The 19072-nt window shown below is 32.4% G+C and overlaps 1 protein-coding gene across 9 annotated transcripts in view; it reads left to right on the forward strand.

Moving 5' to 3' along the window:
• DMD (dystrophin) overlaps positions 1–19072 on the forward strand; it is a 2285006-nt gene that overhangs the window by 696537 nt on the left and 1569397 nt on the right. For all 9 annotated transcript variants that reach the window (XM_031963631.1, XM_031963630.1, XM_031963635.1 and 6 more), the window contains one exon: positions 14322–14472. In XM_031963631.1, the coding sequence (XP_031819491.1) occupies positions 14322–14472 (151 nt within the window). The remainder of the gene's footprint in view (positions 1–14321; positions 14473–19072) is intronic.

The raw sequence follows: 19072 nt of genomic DNA on the forward strand, positions 1-19072 counted from the left end.
AATTCTCTTTCCCTCCTCATCTATCTCCAGACTTTCCTGACTTCCTTCAAGCCCCAGTTAAAACCTTACCTTTAAAAGAAGCCTTTCCTGACCTTGCATTCTTTTAATTCTATTGTTCTGTTAATTATCTCCATATTTTTCCTGTTTATGACTTGTTTAGATATAGTTGGTTGCATGTTATCTCCCATATTAATTTTTGATCTCCTTGAGACTAGGAATTGCCATTTAGTTTTCTTTTTATCACAAGTATTTAGAACAGTACTTGACATATAGTAGCTGCTTAATAAATGTTTTTGGATCGTGTGACAGGTTTGGGATACAAATACAAGCAATGAGACAGTTCCCTAACCTCAAGCAATTAGAATCATGTTTTAATGGGGGAAGACAATGCATAAAAGGGAGGTGGAAAAGAAAATGGGGAAGCATCTCCAGAGAATCAAAGTTGCTAGTAAATAGGAAGAAAACTGAGGATAGTGAATGAAACTGGGAGTGAAGAGTGCATGGTATATATAGCTTACTCATAAAATGAAATATCACATAGATTTCAGTACTTCTATGACATTGATTACTTATAAGCCTTTCTATACTTCAAATATCTTTATTATGTGTATGGGTGATCTGTCTCTCAACTACAGAGATTGTAGTCCTATTTTGATTGAGCTGACAGTATTTGTGGATTGCTGTGGCTGAAAAATCCATTACAATGAAGGCGGATGGGTAAACTGCATGTACTTAGCTAGATTGGTCCATGTTATATATTACCACACTTATGTGTGCCCAAAGTCTTTCTGTTTGTGTAGGTCTTCCTGGAGTATGACTTCAAATGAGCATTAGTCTTGTGAGAAATAGTTTTCAAATTCATATTCTGAAAATCATCTTTATTCACCCTATTAAACAATCCTCATTTTTTATTGAAAAACTCACTCTCTCCAAAGTTTGTATTTGTTTTTGTATGGGTATATTTTTGCATATTTTGGAATTGGGGATGCAGAGCAAAATAGATATATTTCCATATAGCATCTGCAATTCTATTTTAATTCATTTTTATTAGTGGTATCTTTTGAGAAACACTTTTTTTTTTTATTACAAATGCTATATCCTTGAGTAAAAAGAGTACAACAGGCTTAAAAGTTGATTTCAAATTCACTACTTTCTGGGATAGAGAGGTTAGAAAATTCTCCTGTACCTTATGTTTATGTTAATTTCTAAATGTTAGATAATCTGAACTTTGTCTAATATTTATGAACTAAAATTTTAAAAAATAGAAATCTATCCAACTTAGTGTAGAAATGAGAGGGAGAGAATTAAATCGATGAAATGATGGTGAGAAAGTGTGTCTCAGTTCTCTTTAAAAAATTGCAGATTAAAGAGCTCTAGTAATTTCACACAAAAGAAGATATGATAGAAAATGGCATTTTACAAAAAGCAATTCTGATATTTTTGATTGTACTTCTATAGTCTGTCTTCTTCTTCTTTGACCTATCATAAAATTTTAATACCATGGCATATTTATTAACATTGCAAGTTGATATGGGTTGCCATGGAAATGGATATTATCTCAGAATGTCAGGTTTGCCCTTTTGTACCATTATTAGTTAAATAATTCCTCAACCACAGTATTCTGACAATGTGTTCTTGGTGTTTAATGAGTTTTCTCAGTCTACTTTGTAAATGTGGTCCAGGATTTTTATATTAGAACATTCACAGAAATTATCACAAGTCACTTAGGGCCAGGAAGACATGGGTTCAAATCTTTTCTGTAGATACAGCTGTGTATATCTATGAGCAACTTGCTTAATATCTCTGAGTGTCAGTTTTCTCATTGGTGAATTTGGAATAATATTAACTTCTACTCCACAGGATTGATATAAAAATCAAATGAAATTAATGTTTGTAAAATATTTTGTAAAATACAAAAGGCTATATAAATTTTATGTATCATAATAATACTATGAATTCATGAATTTTTTTCATATACACTGGCATACATGCTGCTATGACAGAGCTATGTTTCACATTCATGTTTTTTTATTACATCATATCTCATGGTTAACATTATAAGCTCATTGAAGACATGTACTGTTTTTTGCCTTTCTATCCCCAGAACATAGCACAATTCCTAGCATATATAGGAGCTTAATACATGTTTAGTGATTGATTAATTGGAGTTTTGCTTTTGTTATTTCCTTATAAATATCTTCATAGCCTGTCTTTTAGAAGAAGAAAACAGTGACATGATTCTATTGTTACTATCATGGTATTTCTAGAGCTAATTTATGCCAGTGTTGGTATAGTTGACTCAATACATCTTTTCCCCTTCTGTTGTAGATATTAAACCAAGCATATATATTGTCAGAAAGTTCTGAGTCACTGGATTAATGTTTTGCTAATAAACTCCATTCAGCAATACATATGAGTCTGTGCATGTGTGTACATAGATGAATACTTCTTAGACCAATGTTTACTCAATACATATGACCTGTCATCCCACTAAGGTTTGCATGTCCTCAAATAAAACAATGTCCCCAATTCCCCAAGATACTTATATCCCCAAAGATGAATATAGCCAAGGCTCACAGATATCTTTCATCCCATGTGATAAAATATAAATTCCTTAGCTTTAGATTTAATTTGGCTTTATAGGATCATGAGATCATAGATCTAATCTCTAACAAAAGACCTTAAAGTCCATTTAATCCACAGCCCTCATTTTACATACAAATCAGTCGATCAATAAACATTTATTAAGCACCTACTATATCCATAGCACTGTGCTAAGTGCTGGGAATAAGGAAAGAGATTCTAGTGAAGTAGCTTGCCCAAGTTCACAACCCTACAGAGAGGAAAAAACAAATAACCACAAACAAACACAAAACAGCTTTCAACTTTTGGTCTTCTCATGCCATATCCAGGTGATATCTGTAATATCAAACTTCTCAGCCTATTTCTCCATATTTCTTTATTTACTTTACAATTCAGGCAGCAGGACTATGCCATGTTCCAGATCTGATGTCTTTTATCTCTCTATATTTATTCATACCATCCTCCATACTTAGAACATGTACCTTGTCAACACATTGGACATGAACCTATGATAACCTTGTCTAATGCCCCTAGAATAAGCATATTTTTCTTTCTCTCTCCAACATTTACCTTGTGCAATAGTTATATGTTGTTTCTTTCCTAGACAAGTGAACAGCCTAACAGATATCGTTAGACTTGCAATCAAGAAGACCTGTGCTCAAATCCTAACATTACTTGTGTGACCCCAAGTGCATTATATAAGCCACTAACATCAATTTCCTCATAGGTAAAATGGGTATAACAAAAGCTCCTATGCCATAGAATTCCAGCAAGAATAAAATGAACTAATAAATGTAAAGTACTTTATAAACCTTAAAATATTTTTTGTTGGTGGTCATTTGTTTCTGAGGTTTTCTTGGCAAAGATTCTGGTGCGGCTTGGGATTTCTTTTTTCAACTCATTTTATATGAGAAAACTGAGGCAAATGGGGTTTAGTGACTTGCCCAAGATCATTGAATACCTGATTAGACTTCCTGACTCCAGGCCTGACACCCTGTCCCTTAAAGCATTAGCTATTGTAGTTGATGAAAGTCGATTGGAGAGCATGGACTTAAAGAGGAAATACATAGATGGAAAAGTCTATACTCTGAATTTTTATTAGGGTTTGTCAAAGATAGTTTATTGATATATAAGCATTACTACCTGGTAATAAATCCAAACTGGCCAAGTTTTCCCTGATAACTGGAATTCTCACAGACTCAAGTAATTATGAAAGAAACAGAAAAGTGTACAGAAATATTAAGGTCTATAGAATACCTAATTTAGGGCTTTTGATTTACAAACAGAATTATCTGTATATGTTAATAATGGAGGGAGGGAAGGAAAGAGGGAGGGAGGGAGAGAGAGAAAGAGTATAATCTGTTTTTCAACAAAACTAAACATTTCCCTACAGGTAAATAAATAAAGGATCACAACTCTTGATTTAGTCCTTCACAAACTGAGACATCTTTCCCTTAGTTAACAAAGAGACATTTCTCTGACTGTCCTTTCAATCTGATCAAAGATTAACTGAGATACATCTTTATGAATCAAAGACCTTTCTAAACATAGTATTAATACTTTAAATCAGGATACCATCAATATTATTTTTGATTATCAAATTATCAAATATCAATTTTTTGATAACATAACGAAAGCCTTAATGAATAGATATCTACTGAATAGCCATAACTATTTAGTTAAAAAAATATATATATTTTCAATCAACAAAAAATCAACGAAAGTTTTAAATGAAAACTTTATTATTCTTAAATATGCCAATACTAAAAATATTAAGAATTTTCCATATTTTGCCCCAAATCTCTTCCCACTTATAAATTTTGAGTCCTGCTGTGAAATTGTATTATGTACTCCCATGATCAAGTCTTTTTTTTCCATTTAAGAGTTCATATCTCAGCATGACATGAAGATAGAACTAGGTAAGCATGCATTGTAAGAGACTCTCACAATTACAGTCTTTCTCTTGCAATCTAATTTCCAATTTTTCAAAAAAGAATTAATGGAGCACAAGAAATAACTTAAATAATGGACTTTGAGACTTCTGTATAGATTCAGATTCTACTTAGAATAATTCTGTATAAGAATAGAATATGGAAGGTAGATAGAGATATAGATGTGTGTATATGTATAAACCTATATCTATATAATATATTCTTTTCTCCCCTCATGGCTGTCAAAAAAACAGTCATTGGGTAAACTATTGAACCTTTTCCTTTCAATTTGCAAAAATGGAAAAGATTAGTTCTATTACATATAATTTTCACATTAATTTTAATATTATGAATATGTTATATAAATATAAAAGTTTTTGCTAGTACATTATCTTGTAATTTTTCTTGATCTGAATATTCCCCAAAGAGGCAATTTTGTTTGAGCTGAACTTGGGACCAGGAAAACTTGTGCTCATGTCCCACCCTAGATAGGTACCAACTGCTAATCTAAGGCAACCAGTTAAGATTCTAAGTTACAAATAAGGTTCTAGTCTGCATTGGAAGAGAAAGTTTACTTGTCTGGGGATTTGCTATACCAATGAAATCACCAATTCAGTCACTCTTCCTATTTGGATATTTGCTTGCTATTATTAATAAAATAATTGTTGAAATATGAAGGTGCATTAGACCATTGAAGGTGCAATAGAATAGGATTTTGACATCAATGGTCTATTTTCTTGCCTTAAATGACTAATTTAATTAATGGCTAATGCTCTTTCTATTTGGCATTCTAATCAGTGAACAAAAACATTTTGTTTAATATCAATAGGGCAGATAGGCCCCTTCACCCTGGCTTCTAGAAATGGCCCAATTATATTTTATAGCCCAAAACTTTCCCATGAAGACTAATGCTGGGTATGTCTATGAATGTATATGCAGTGTTTGTGTGTATATATGCATATACACATATACATATATATATATACACACACAATACATGTATATATACATATAAGTAATACTTTGTATGCATTTATATTTTTTTACATAGTGTATATACACACATATGAATGTGGATACACAAACACACACACACACACACACACACACACACACACATACATTTGAGTAACATTTTCCGTCTGTCCATTTGTCTGACCCCACCATTGGGAAAGGTAGATACAGAAGCAAGCACCCTCTATGTTGTTCAAAAACCTAACTCAGCCCTTCATTTTTACTCCAAATCCCTTTTCTTTTCTTCTCCATTATAGCATCAATGTTTCCCCCACACAATGTAGCACCATGAATCTGTTCACATATCTTTCTTTTATGACAAGAAGGTATTCTTCAACCAGTGATGATTATAGGACCAAGCTTGAATCTAAAGACTCTTCTTAACTCAATTTTTGCTGAGATTAAATGGATACCTTATATGGTCCATCAATTATTGAATTTATTTACTATTACATAGTAGGCACTATATTGAGTGCTGGCAGTACAAAGAAAGGCAAAAGATAAGCATCTGCCCTTGAGAAGTTTACAACCTAAATCAGAAGACAACATGCAAAATATAGTACATTGTTCCAGGATATTTGTATATTAGATTTCTATAAGCTGACTTTCCACACTGTTCATTTGCTGATGCCTCAATGCAATATCATTTATAGCTTTGGTGCCTTTGCACAGCGATACCTTACAATTGTAATTAGTACTTATGTAGAATTTATTTTGTACAGACTCTGTATTAAACATTCTACAAATATTATCTAATTTCATCCTCACAATAACCTTGAAAGTTAAGTGCTATTATCCACATTTTACAGTTGAGGAAAGAGAAGTAAACAGAGAGAGACCACTTTTCCAAGGTTAAACATGCTAATAAAATGCTATTACATTTGAAGCCAAATTATCATGATTCCAAGATTAATTCTCTATTCAATAACATCTAACTATATGGTTTATTGCTGTGAAGATGAAATAATATGATACTTGTTTTTAAGGCACTTAGCACAGTACTGTGGCACATTAAGTACTATATAAATGTTTATTTCCTTCCCTTTCCTTATATTTACTTCATATTCATTTTATATTAATATAAAAATTTTATATTCCTGGCATAGAATATGAGTTACTTGAGAGCAGAGTTGTTTGTTTGTTTTTCTTTGTATTTCTATGGCATCAAACATAATGCTGTAGGCATTTAATAACTTTTTTTAATGAATAAATCATATTTATGCCTGAGACATTGTAGTTTAATAAATAGAGAATGAGATCAATAAAAAGGACATTACACTATATGTTAATAGGTTGATCTGACAGAATGAATACTTCATTTTAATTATTTTAATTAACTGGTCATTTTGATTTAAATGGTTAATTTAGACATAGTATAAAACAAACTATATAACTGAAGGCAAGCCATTTATTTTATCTGGAGCTTCATATTCCTCATCTGTAGAATGAGGAGATTGAACAAAGACTCTGGACTAAAATTCTCTGAAGCTTACTAAAGAAATTCTTTACATTAAGAATAGGCATTAAGATGTTTGGCTCAGTGCTTATTTGTAATTGTGTGAGAATAGATGCTTATGTGGTAATTTTGTAGTATAATAGAAGTTATTATTAGCATTCAAATCAATATTATAATTTAAAGTGTTTTATTTTGTGGTTCCTTTTTATTTTTCCTGTACATCAGATTACTAGACCAGCATAGATACTGACTTCTCAGAATATTATTTCTGAACTATAAACTAGTGGTCAAATCATTATACAGAAACAGTATATCTAAAGTCTCTGAAAAACAGAGGTTTAAATGTTTATGAGAATCATTCTTATTCATATTATGGTTCACTAAGGTTTCTTTTACCCATTGAGTTTTGAAAAGTGCTGCAAACATTTTCAGCTGAAAAATACTAATGTGCTCATATAAGGTCCGTCCATTATTGTCATTCTGTCTTTAGGCACAGCAAAATATGCCATTATGTTCCTTTGCTATATTTCCAAAAATAAAAGTAGCACAAAATGCTAATTATTCTATCTTAAGGTATTGTTTTTACTTATTTTAGATGATATTTTTATCTTTCAAGAAATTTCACACATCCAAAGAAAAGTACTGCTTAAACAGTGTAGTATAATTTAAAAAGAATATGATTTCCAAATCAAATTCTCATTTAAAACAGTGTTTGTGTTTTTTTAAAAAATCAAGCATGTTAAACTCAAGATTTTTCTACTTAAGAAAATTATTTCATTTGACTAAGAAGTCAAATGACACAGTTAATGATCATCTCTCTCTCTAGCTAGTTATATACCCCAAAGTGATTAAATATACCTCCAACATAGAAAGCAATGTATGATTTTACCTTCTTGACTATTCTCCTATTTTTGGTGCTTATTTTGCATATGGAATTGAAATGAAAAGTAAAGACAGCTTTAAAAAAAAGAATTAATTAAATAAAAGACTACAGGGCACAATTATGCCCTGTATACATAATGGATTCATCTCATTCATTGATTACTTTCAATTTATAAATAAGGAATTTAACTTTGTCTTACAAACTATAAAAGTCTGTATTTGGTTTATATTTTTGTATCATATAAATATTAAAATAAACAGTTTGTTCAGTAATACAGCTCCTTATTAATAGTGGCATTGAAGCCTAAGAATTGAAACAAAATTCTTGATCCATGAGGGAATTGAAGTTGTTTCTTTGATTTAAGAGAAAAGGGCTTCTTAAACTTTTTCTACTTGTGACTCTTTTTTGCCCAAGAAATTTTTATGGGATTGCATCCTGAATCAGAGGGAAGGTGTTTCTGGTAGAGTTAGTGCATGCACAGTGCAAAATTTTTATTTTTGTGTTCAGAATGAAGGCTGCAGTGAAATTGTGCAATGTAATATAGGCAAGTGCTGCCAGAAACACCTTAGATTTCTTAAGGTTTTGATTTTGAATTGTTTTGGTCATTGCATTCGGGAACCTTTTACTTCCCAAATTTTGTGTAATATCCCCACATTCAATTGTGTAACTCCAAAGAGATCATGGTCCACAGGTTATAAAACTTTGGTATAGGAGATTTCCAGAAAAAGGAAGTTTCTCTTTCCAATGCAGGTCAACAATTCCTCTGAAATTAATTTTAGTCTTATTCACCTAGAGCAAAAAGTGGTTGAATAATCTATCCAGGGATACACAGTCAATGTGGGTCAAAAGCTGAACCTAAACTAAAGAGGTTTTTTTTGGGAGGATTCAAGTCCATTTATCTAACTTAAAAATCATATATCCTTTTAAAGTGGTAGCCAAGAATTACTCTAAAATGGTAACAACGATAATAAAAATTGACATTCAATTTTGCTATGGAAATCTACAGATGACACCACAGTTAGCATTAAAACCTCCTTTAATTGCATTTCACTAATTTGAATTTGGTAGTAATTCAGACAGGTTGTAGATTAACGTTTATCTTTGTTTAGCAAGTCCTTTCTTCATGGAACCTGTTAAACAGAATGATTTGAGATACTTGTTGCAGCTTGCTTCCCTTCATTTACCTGACTCTAGGACTTGGCTCATTAGTTACTTCCACTCACTTGCTCTTTTTTCCCTAATACCATTTATCATCATTCATGTCTACACTTTAACTTGTAGAAGAAGACTTTTTGAATGATGAATGATAAATAATTTATGAAGCATTTACTGTGTGCTAAGTAATGGGGATTTAAAGGCAAACAAATCATATAGTGCTTGACTTTAAGGATCTTACATTCCAATTTAAAAAAAAAAACAATAAATAAAGCAAAATTTTACAAAAGGAAAAGAAAATAATCATATTATGTGGCAGTATGGTTTCAAAATAGCCAAAGAATGATGTGGAAGTTTGGTTCTAGGCAAGGAAACATGTAAAATCACTTAGTGTCTAGGGACCAAAAGATTCCAATAGGACAGGAAGGAAGAGAGAGGGGAAAGAGAATAAGCATTTATTGAGGGCCTACTGGCTTTTGGGATAAGAACTTACTGTTTGATAAAACTGTTTGATAAAAATTGCTGGGAAAATTGGAAACTAATATGGCAGAAACTAGGCATTGATCCATACTTAATGCCGTACACCAAGATAAGGTCAAAATGGGTTCATGACCTAGGACATAGAATGCCTAGCCACTAGTCTGGAAGATTGATCTTCCTGAGTTCAAATCTGACTTCAGACATATACTAGCTATGTGATCCTGGCCAAGTTATTTAACTTGCTTGCTTTGTTCCTCTCTATAAAATGAACTGGAGAAGGAAATGGCAATCCACTCCAACATCTTTGTCAAGAACTTCCAAATAGAGTCACCAAAGGTTAGTTAAACATGACTGAAAAATAATTGAATGATAATTGTGTTAAGCACAGCGCTAAGTGCTTTATGTAAGCTTTTTCATTTGATCCTCATGACAACTTGGTATTACAATAAGCTATAATTATGTCTACTACTACTATTATAGCTACTATTATATCTATTATATAAACATATATATTATATTATTTGAGGAAACTGAACCAAATAGAGGTTAGATGACAAGTCTGAAGTTAATCTAAAACATGTAATAGATTGAAATTGAAGTCAAATCTGCCTGACTCGAACACTAAGACACCCAGTTAAGGCAAGATAGTCTAGAAATATCCAGGAAATGATAAAGAATGCCGGTTTCAGACAAAAAAAGAAAAGCAAATGCTTGCTTCTCATTATAGAATCATTCTGTAGGAAGTTTTAAGTATTTAACTACCAAATATTACAAGGTTATATACAAGGAGATCACAATAATATATCAAAGTGAAATTTTTATATACTGCAGAGGTCTTACAGGGAAATAGATCTTACTTTCTCTGTCAAGTTTTATTCTTGAAGTCAACTGGGATGACTCTTGCCTAGACAGACTGTTAGATTAGTTTCAAGATTCCAGCTTTCCTTATCTCAGATTGTTTATAACTGACAACAGGGAGATAGCTTACAGCTTTAAAATATACATGCCTGGCTAAGGAATAGATTAGTTGATCAGTGGAATAGATTAGGTTCAAGGGATAAAACAGTCAACAAATATAGCAACCTAGTCTTTGACAAACCCAAAGATCCCAGTTTTTGGGATAAGAATTTACTGTTTGATAAAAATTGCTGGGAAAATTGGAAACTAATATGGCAGAAACTAGGCATTGATCCATACTTAACGCCATACACCAAGATAAGGTCAAAATGGGTTCATGACCTAGGCATAAAGAATGAAATTATTAATAAATTAGAGGAACATAGGATAGTTTACCTCTCAGACCTGTGGAAGGGGAAGGTCTTTGTGACCAAAGCAGAACTAGAGATCATTACTGATCACAAAATAGAAAATTTCGATTATACCAAACTGAAAAGTTTTTGTACAAACAAAACTAATGCAGACAAGATTAGAAGGGAAGCAATAAACTGGGAAAATATTTTTACAGTCAAAGGTTCTGATAAAGGCCTCATTTCCAAAATATATAGAGAATTAACTCTAATTTATAAAAAATCAAGCCATTCTCCAATTGAAAAATGGTCAAAGGATATGAACAGACAATTCTCAGATGAAGAAATTGAAACTATTTCTAGTCATATGAAAAGATGCTCCAAGTCATTATTAATCAGAGAAATGCAAATTAAGACAACTCTAAGATACCACTACACACCTGTCAGATTGGCTAAGATGACAGGAAAAAATAATGATGATTGTTGGAGGGGATGTGGGAAAACTGGGACATTGATGCATTGTTGGTGGAGTTGTGAACGAATCCAACCATTTTGGAGAGTAGTTTGGAACTATGCTCAAAAAGTTATCAAACTGTGCATACCCTTTGATCAGCAGTGTTACTACTGGGATTATATCCCAAAGAGATTATAAAGAAGGGAAAGGGACCTGTATGTGCACGAATGTTTGTGGCAGCCCTTTTTGTAGTGGCTAGAAACTGGAAACTGAATGGATGTCCATCAGTTGGAGAATGGCTGAATAAATTGTGGTATATGAAAATTATGGAATATTACTGTTCTGTAAGAAATGACCAACAGGATGATTTCAGAAAGGCCTGGAGAGACTTACATGAACTGATGCTGAGTGAAATGAGCAGGACCAGGAGATCATTATATACTTCAACAACAATACTATATGATGACCAGTTCTGATGGATCAGGCCATACTCAGCAATGAGATCAACCAAATCATTTCTAATGGAGCAGTAATGAACTGAACTAGCTATGCCCAGAAAAAGAACTCTGGGAGATGACTAAAAACCATTACATTGAATTCCCAATCCCTATATTTATGCACACCTGCATTTTTGATTTCCTTCACATGCTAATTGTACAATATTTCAGAGTCTGATTCTTTTTCTACAGCAAAATAACGTTTTGGTCAGGTATACTTATTTTGTATCTAATTTATATTTTAATATATTTAACATCTACTGGTCATCCTGCCATCTAGGGGAGGGGGTGGGGGGTAAGAGGTGAAAAATTGGAACAAGAAGTTTGGCAATTGTTAATGCTGTAAAGTTACCCATGTATATATCCTGTAAGTTAAAGGCTATTACATAAAAATAAATAAATAAATAAATAAAATATACATGCCTAACAGAAAATAAATATGAAGAAACACTGTGCAATTATCATCAGTTGAGTCAAGTAAGAAGAATGCATCAAACAGAGAGCTCAAAAGAGAGGGGTAATGTTCAGTAATTGGAAATAAATATTTAAATTATATGATTGAAGCACATTATCAGCCTTGGCTGCTCCTGTTAGAGGCAATCAGATGTAGTGGGAAAGTGTTGTCATTCTGTGAAACTGTGATAGGATCTAGTTGATTAGTGGACTGTCTCAAAGTGAGAAGAGGCAGCTTTTAACAGTAGAAATTCTGGATAATTTTGTAGATAAAATTCTCAAATATATGAACTATAGAATTGCCTGCCTTCTGTGACTGGGAATCCTCCCCAATTGTCTTCTGTGTCATTCCTTTGAAGTCAATGTATCCATGAAAGTTATTGGAAAAATGTATGTTGATTTTGTGTGAAAGAATAGAAATCCATGGATAGACCATATAGTACTAGACAAGAAGAATTTGAAGAATTTGATACATATGACAATTTACTGTATTAGTCTTCTTTATTTGTTATTTTGGTGATGTCATAAGGTCTTAAACTCCAATCTTTTCATTTAAAATGGAGCAAAAAGTTCTGAAGAGGCAAAGAATTGAGATCTATTTACCTAGGACCACATGGTATATGTGGTGAAAATGCCCCAGACTTCTCCTCTTACATTCATGTCTTTCATTGGAAAACATTAGTAAAAGAATCAAAGTGATCCACCAAGAAACATAATGAATAAGTGGGTCACCAGTGCTCTTTTGAATACCTTTACAAGGGTTATTCAAAGTAAAAGAGTATCGTTCACCTTTGAGTCAGCTAACCAGAACTAGTTATCTTGCCATTTTCTGAGATCAAGGATGCCTCTATTGTCTAAATATGTAAAAATAAAGGAAATAACTTGCCCTGTGAAAATCCCAGGGGAGGGTTTTTTGGTCCTTGATGACAAAACTTTTACCAGCATTCTCCTTAATTAAGAAAGGCATTGGGAGGATTTTAGTTCTCCATCATCCAACCTTCCATACACAAAAGGGAGAGGATGTCAATCAAGGCTTGAATTAACTGCATGATGATGATATTAGATGTAATGAATTTAATGAGAGGGACATCTTGTTCTATGAGGTTGAAACAAGGCAGAGCAGGAGCTGCAAAGTAGAATGCATTTACCCTGTGGTAAATTATTTTTACAAAGTAAATAATTATTTTTCAAATGTCAATTATCACAGGCTATTTTGTTGCATTTTTTAAATTTGGAAATTGTTTTTTCTTTAAATAGAGCACACTTGCATCCCAAATTTTGTGAAAGTTTTTCATCCTAAAGTCTATAGAATGAGCTAGTCAGGGAAAAAAAATAAGCATGTTCTCATAAGTCTATAATTTTATTGAGGGTACTTAACTCAAAGTTTTATAAATTTTCTCAAATAATGTAGATTACACTCATCAACTCATCTGTAATTTAGAGTCTTATGGAATTGTCTGGGGGAAAAAAAAGTTGTGTTTCCTCCAATCATACAATTGGTGTTTTGGGCAGGATTTGAACACAGTATTTTTTATAATACAAAGCTAACCCTCTCACCACTACATCATATTGTTTATCTAGAGAGAGAAAAATGTGAAGACACACATATATAAAAATATAATTACATACACATACCACATATATTTATATATAATACATTAATATATGAAATAAATATTGTTATAATTATATTACCTTATACTACATATTTATATTATTAATCCATGTTATATATGTATATATATACATATACACATATGTGTTTGCATTTATAATAGCTAACCACTAGTCTATTTGTAAAAGCAAATGTTTAGGGTAGTTACTTCTAGTGGCATCAGAAGAGAAATGTTATTTTACATATTCAAAAAGAATGAATATTGTGATAATGTGTAATTAATGGGCCAAAGAAAGTAATTTCACAGGAGTACATATAAGTAATCATCTCAGTATTGTAGAGTACCATCCTTTTCCCCTTCATAGCTTCAGGAATAGGACCTAGATTTACTATCTGATTGTTAATTGTTCTGATTACTTTAGACAATTTATATACTGAATTAAAAATGTATTTAAAAACCTATTAAATAATATTTTCATCATGCTAAAATATGAATATTAACAACCAAATCTTATTTAGCTAAGATAATAATTTACTTGTTTTCATTTTTCAGTTTACATAAAGTTTTAATGGATCTTCAGAATCATCAATTAACACATTTAACTGCCTGGTTATCAGAAACTGAAGCCAGGACAAAGAAAATGGAGGCAGAGCCCTTGGGTCCTGATCTTGAAGACCTAAAACGCCAAATCCAAAAACATAAGGTAAAATATAAATGTTATGTCATTTACCCTACTTTTAGAATGTATAAATATGTTTGTGTATATAAACCTAATTATATTGCATACTTATAAAAATAATTCAGCAAGCTGTCTGTTCAGAATATTTTTTTTAATTTTTTAAAGGAATTTTCCTTCATTTAAGTGATATTAGAATGGAAGAAGAATTCAGTAATATCAGAGTCCAAATATATCACCATAGTAAAACAATTGGAATATGGAGTTTCTTTAAATTTCCTGACTTCCATGGAAGCTCTATAGAAATTAGATTGCAATTCAATTTCTGTGTTGAGATTTCTCTATATTTTTTTCCTTAAATTTTTAATATCTAAGTTTAAAACCTCATTTAAACTGCAATCAAAATATGCAATTATAATAGAATTTTGCTACAAAATGCAGATCTTTAGATTTTATTATTCCCACATTATATTTCTTTTGGCTCAATGTTCATTTGCTATTATGAACTTTGTAGCCAGCAAGCATTTTTAGTCATTTGTAATGACCTTGATAACTTCACTATTTGTCATGGATAAAGCATGGAATAATTTATGGACAGTAAACTGTTCAAAGTATTTCAGAGCTTTGTTACTAAGATGTAATAACTAAGTAACTAAGATGTAGTCTTTGGGGGAGAACCCCATGTATATATATATATATATATAGTACGTCAGTATATACGTAGTATCTAAGAGACATATATGGATGGTAATAAAAGGAGTTTCATTGTAATTACAGTGTCTATTGATTTTTGGTCTGTTTTCTTACTACTGTTTACTGGCTGAAAACTTAGCCTTCAGACCTAACCTTTCTCGCTTTTCTTCTTTATGGTTTTTCCTTCTATCTGTCTTTTTCACCACAGCTTCACAGTGATTGCTGTTAGAAGCTACACTGAGGGGTGAAGACTTTGAGATGTCATAATTCTTCAATTGCTCAAGCCAAAGGGCTTTTCTTTATGCATTGAACCCCATATCCCTTGTTCTTGCAAATGGGACTAAATCCTGCTAGTTTTGCAATCACAACATAACATATATCAAGGCCAGCATTAGCCAAGAGAAGCAGCCCTATCACCCTAAATTTAACAAACGTTGACAGTTTTTTTTTCTTTTTCTATCTTTCATGTTAGGCAGCTATGAGCCATTAACTAACAAGTTTTAGCCAAAGCAAGTAGTACAAAATGTACCTTCAGACCAACTTTTTGAAAGATTCACTTGAGGAAGCAGAGAGACTTTGATTAGGTAAAGAGCTCATCTGGGGTTCTAGTTACTAAAGAAAGGAAACATTTCATCTAATACCATCCTATTTTAATTCATTATTCTTTCTTACTCAGAGTAAAGCTCAGTTAATATTCCCTTGTAGTAGGACTGTGATCACTATCAGTGCCACATCAATTTCAGCATGTTACAACAAGCTCCATGTCTTTATTTCTCCAGTTATAACTATGCAGATACAGATAATATTTTAACTATTCTAACTTTAAGTAGCATGCTTAATATCTTTCCCAAATAACAATTTTCTAAATGTTACTCACTGGCAGACATTTCAGCTGTCTCCCTATGTGAATCTTGAACTTCCTGCTCTTGTAGAGATGGTTCATGATGTACAAGACCTTTATGTCTACCAAAGACAACCAGCCCTGTCTCCTCTTTTTTTTCCTTTAAAATATGAGCAGATGATCCTGCTACTTTTGAAACCATCTCTGCAGATTTAGCATGCATGACCATAGTTTTTATGATAGACTAAAGCATACAAGATAAAAATGACAGACATCTAATGAAATGCATTGTCATTTTTGTACTACATAGTAATTAATCATAAATGCTAATCTGTTTTTGAAAATAATTATAATTGGTATTTTTCTACATGGCCAAACATAGAATTTGTAGGGTCAGCTAGAAAGGGAAGGGGTGATTAGGCTGAAGAGGAAGCTATTGTGAGACTCATTAGAAAGCATATGAGGCAAAGGTGTTCTAGGAATCTCTGATAGACAAGTATATCTCATTGTAGGTTTTTCAGTAGATGTGGCAGAGTAGATTCTGGAATCCCAAAGCACCCTATACTTAACATCTAACCATCTCCTTTGCATTGAAATAGAAATTGTCACACTCCACTGACAAGCAAAAATAAATGAATGAATGAATAAAGGAGCAAGTCAGTGAATGAATGAATACAGAGCAGAGGCTACCCTTTTCTCTTCAAAAGAAATTATTACTAGATAAAAAGGCTATGGAAAGGTCCAATTATTTCCAATATGGAAGCAGACAAATTGAGGAAATGAGAAAGGGAGAACAAATTTTCTACATTCCTCCAGGACAGATATGTCATTATTAAAAAAAAAAAAATAAAATCTAAATTTCAACCACTTGCAAGCAAGTTATTTAAACCCAGTTCATATTAAGAAATACATTTTAAAAGTGAAAATGCTCCTAAGGAGGGAGCAGAAAAAAGGAAATCGATGGTAAGTTGTTATGGTAGATATGGGTGAAATAATTAATAGAATTCTTAGTCACATTAAAAACATAAAAGATGTTAATTTCTCAGAAGTACCTGTTAACACAGATGACTCTTTTTTAAAACTTTGCTGTATTTGATAAAACCAAGAAAGATAAATGCACTATCCCTTTTTAAGTGTGAATGTTCAGAATGAAGCATTATTTAAACCGTTATGATTCATATGTGTTTCTCCCTAAAGAATAGGCAGAATATATAGCAGTTGGATGAAATAGAGAACCTTCACAGTTTTGACAATAAAAATATGAGCATGTCACTGAAGTCTTTAGAATAGTATTCCCTTCTCTGGGCATCCATATTTGTTTCAAGTGATATAATATTTGAGCCATTTAACATTGTGGAGGCATATATCAAATCTTGGGGTCACCTCTAGCTTTTTTATTGAAACCAATGCTGACAAAAAAAGCAAGGAAAAAAATGTGATCCTCATGCTGGATTAAAATTCTACTCATGCTGTAAAGTTCTCTCCTATATAGTAATTGGAGGTCAAGATAAAAATGTTTGCAAATATTTCAAGTGCTGCATGAATATTACAGATAGAGCTCCATATATTTTGTGGCAGTGCCCTTTTCTATCTTTATTTCAATAATATTTCATGTGACCAACTGAAATTTCAACTACTTTGAAATATCCTGAAGATGACTCATTGCTCTCAAATTGGTAATCAAGTTACCTCATGCAATTGATGACATATAGGTAGTGATATTAAATTCACCAAAATCCTTTGTGTATTATGTAGTTTCAAAAATTTCAATGTGTAGAAAAATTTGGCAGTGATCATTCATTTTTCATTACTTTTACTTTTGGGTGGAAAACTGAGTTTTATATTAAGACAAGGAGACTTGAGAATGATTACCTCTGGGAAGCTGAGCAGATTGAGCCTCTCATTTTTGTTGTGGAATGTGTCAGATAGAAGTCAGGCTTGTAATTTCAGTGCTGAGAGAGCAATTTTTATTAGTATGGCTTGGAAATTGATAAGGAACTAGAGAATTTCTTCTGAAGGAGTGGCAATCACTCATGAGGATTTGGAAACTGAAGTGGGATTGAGATGTCATTAATGGACAGAAAGTGAATTGGGGACTCCTTGAAAGGAAAGCCTCCTGTCAAATGGTACAGGAAGAATGAGATGGAGCTTAAAGCTTCTGTTTACTGATCAAGGAATTCAATTCTTTGGGGAAAATGTTGTATTCTCTCATATCTAGCTAGTGGTCCAGTGTTAACTTTAACAAAGTATCTCTGTGGTTTGGGAGAAGTTATTAAATCATTCTGGACCTCAATTTCTTCATCTGGAAAATGTGGCTGTTGGACTGACATTTCCAAGTTCCCTTATAAGTCTGGTGTTCTGTGATTTTTATTCCTTATTTTAAACTTCAGAAAAATGGTCATGTTTGAATACAACCAGTGCATTATGTCCCTAAGAAACATTCAATAAACACCATAATCTTGCTAATTTAGCTAACTAATCTATGACCTCCTTTCTAAATCTAGTATTAATCATAGAAATGAGTTGCCAAGAATGATTGGAAATACTTATCTTGGAGCAATTAAAAACAGAATATATTGTCATCTGTAATGTTCTTCTCTAAAGTATAATGTTCTCTGGGAGAAGGTTTCTTTTCAGTTCAATAATTACCTCAAATTCATCCAGGAGTTAAAGTCCAAATCCTTATTGTCTCTTTCCAAGTCTAGTCTCCTTCCTTTGGCCTGGTTAGATTTCTTAGAGGCCTATCTCTCTCCTTGGTTCTAAGAGCTCCTGCTGCTAGTGCTTTGCCTCTGCCAGTTTCAGCCTCCAGCCAGCATAAAGGTGGAAGATGGAATGAATCTGTCTCAGCCTCAGAAAGCTTCTAGTGCTCTTGTGTGTCTGGCCCTGAGAGCTTCTTGCTTATATGCTGTACACTGAGTACATACCAATCATTATATCACTAGGAAACCATTATTTGTTGTAGGGTTAAATCAATACTAAACTAGATTTAACCACTTAATTCTACTTACTGAGTACTTTGTAAGAATGCTAACAGTCATCTACTTGAGATGACTTAAGTAGAAACCAATTTAATGTAAAACAATTATGTCAGCA

The sequence above is a fragment of the Sarcophilus harrisii genome, chromosome 3 (assembly GCF_902635505.1).
Source record: "Sarcophilus harrisii chromosome 3, mSarHar1.11, whole genome shotgun sequence".
Classification (NCBI taxonomy): domain Eukaryota; kingdom Metazoa; phylum Chordata; class Mammalia; order Dasyuromorphia; family Dasyuridae; genus Sarcophilus; species Sarcophilus harrisii.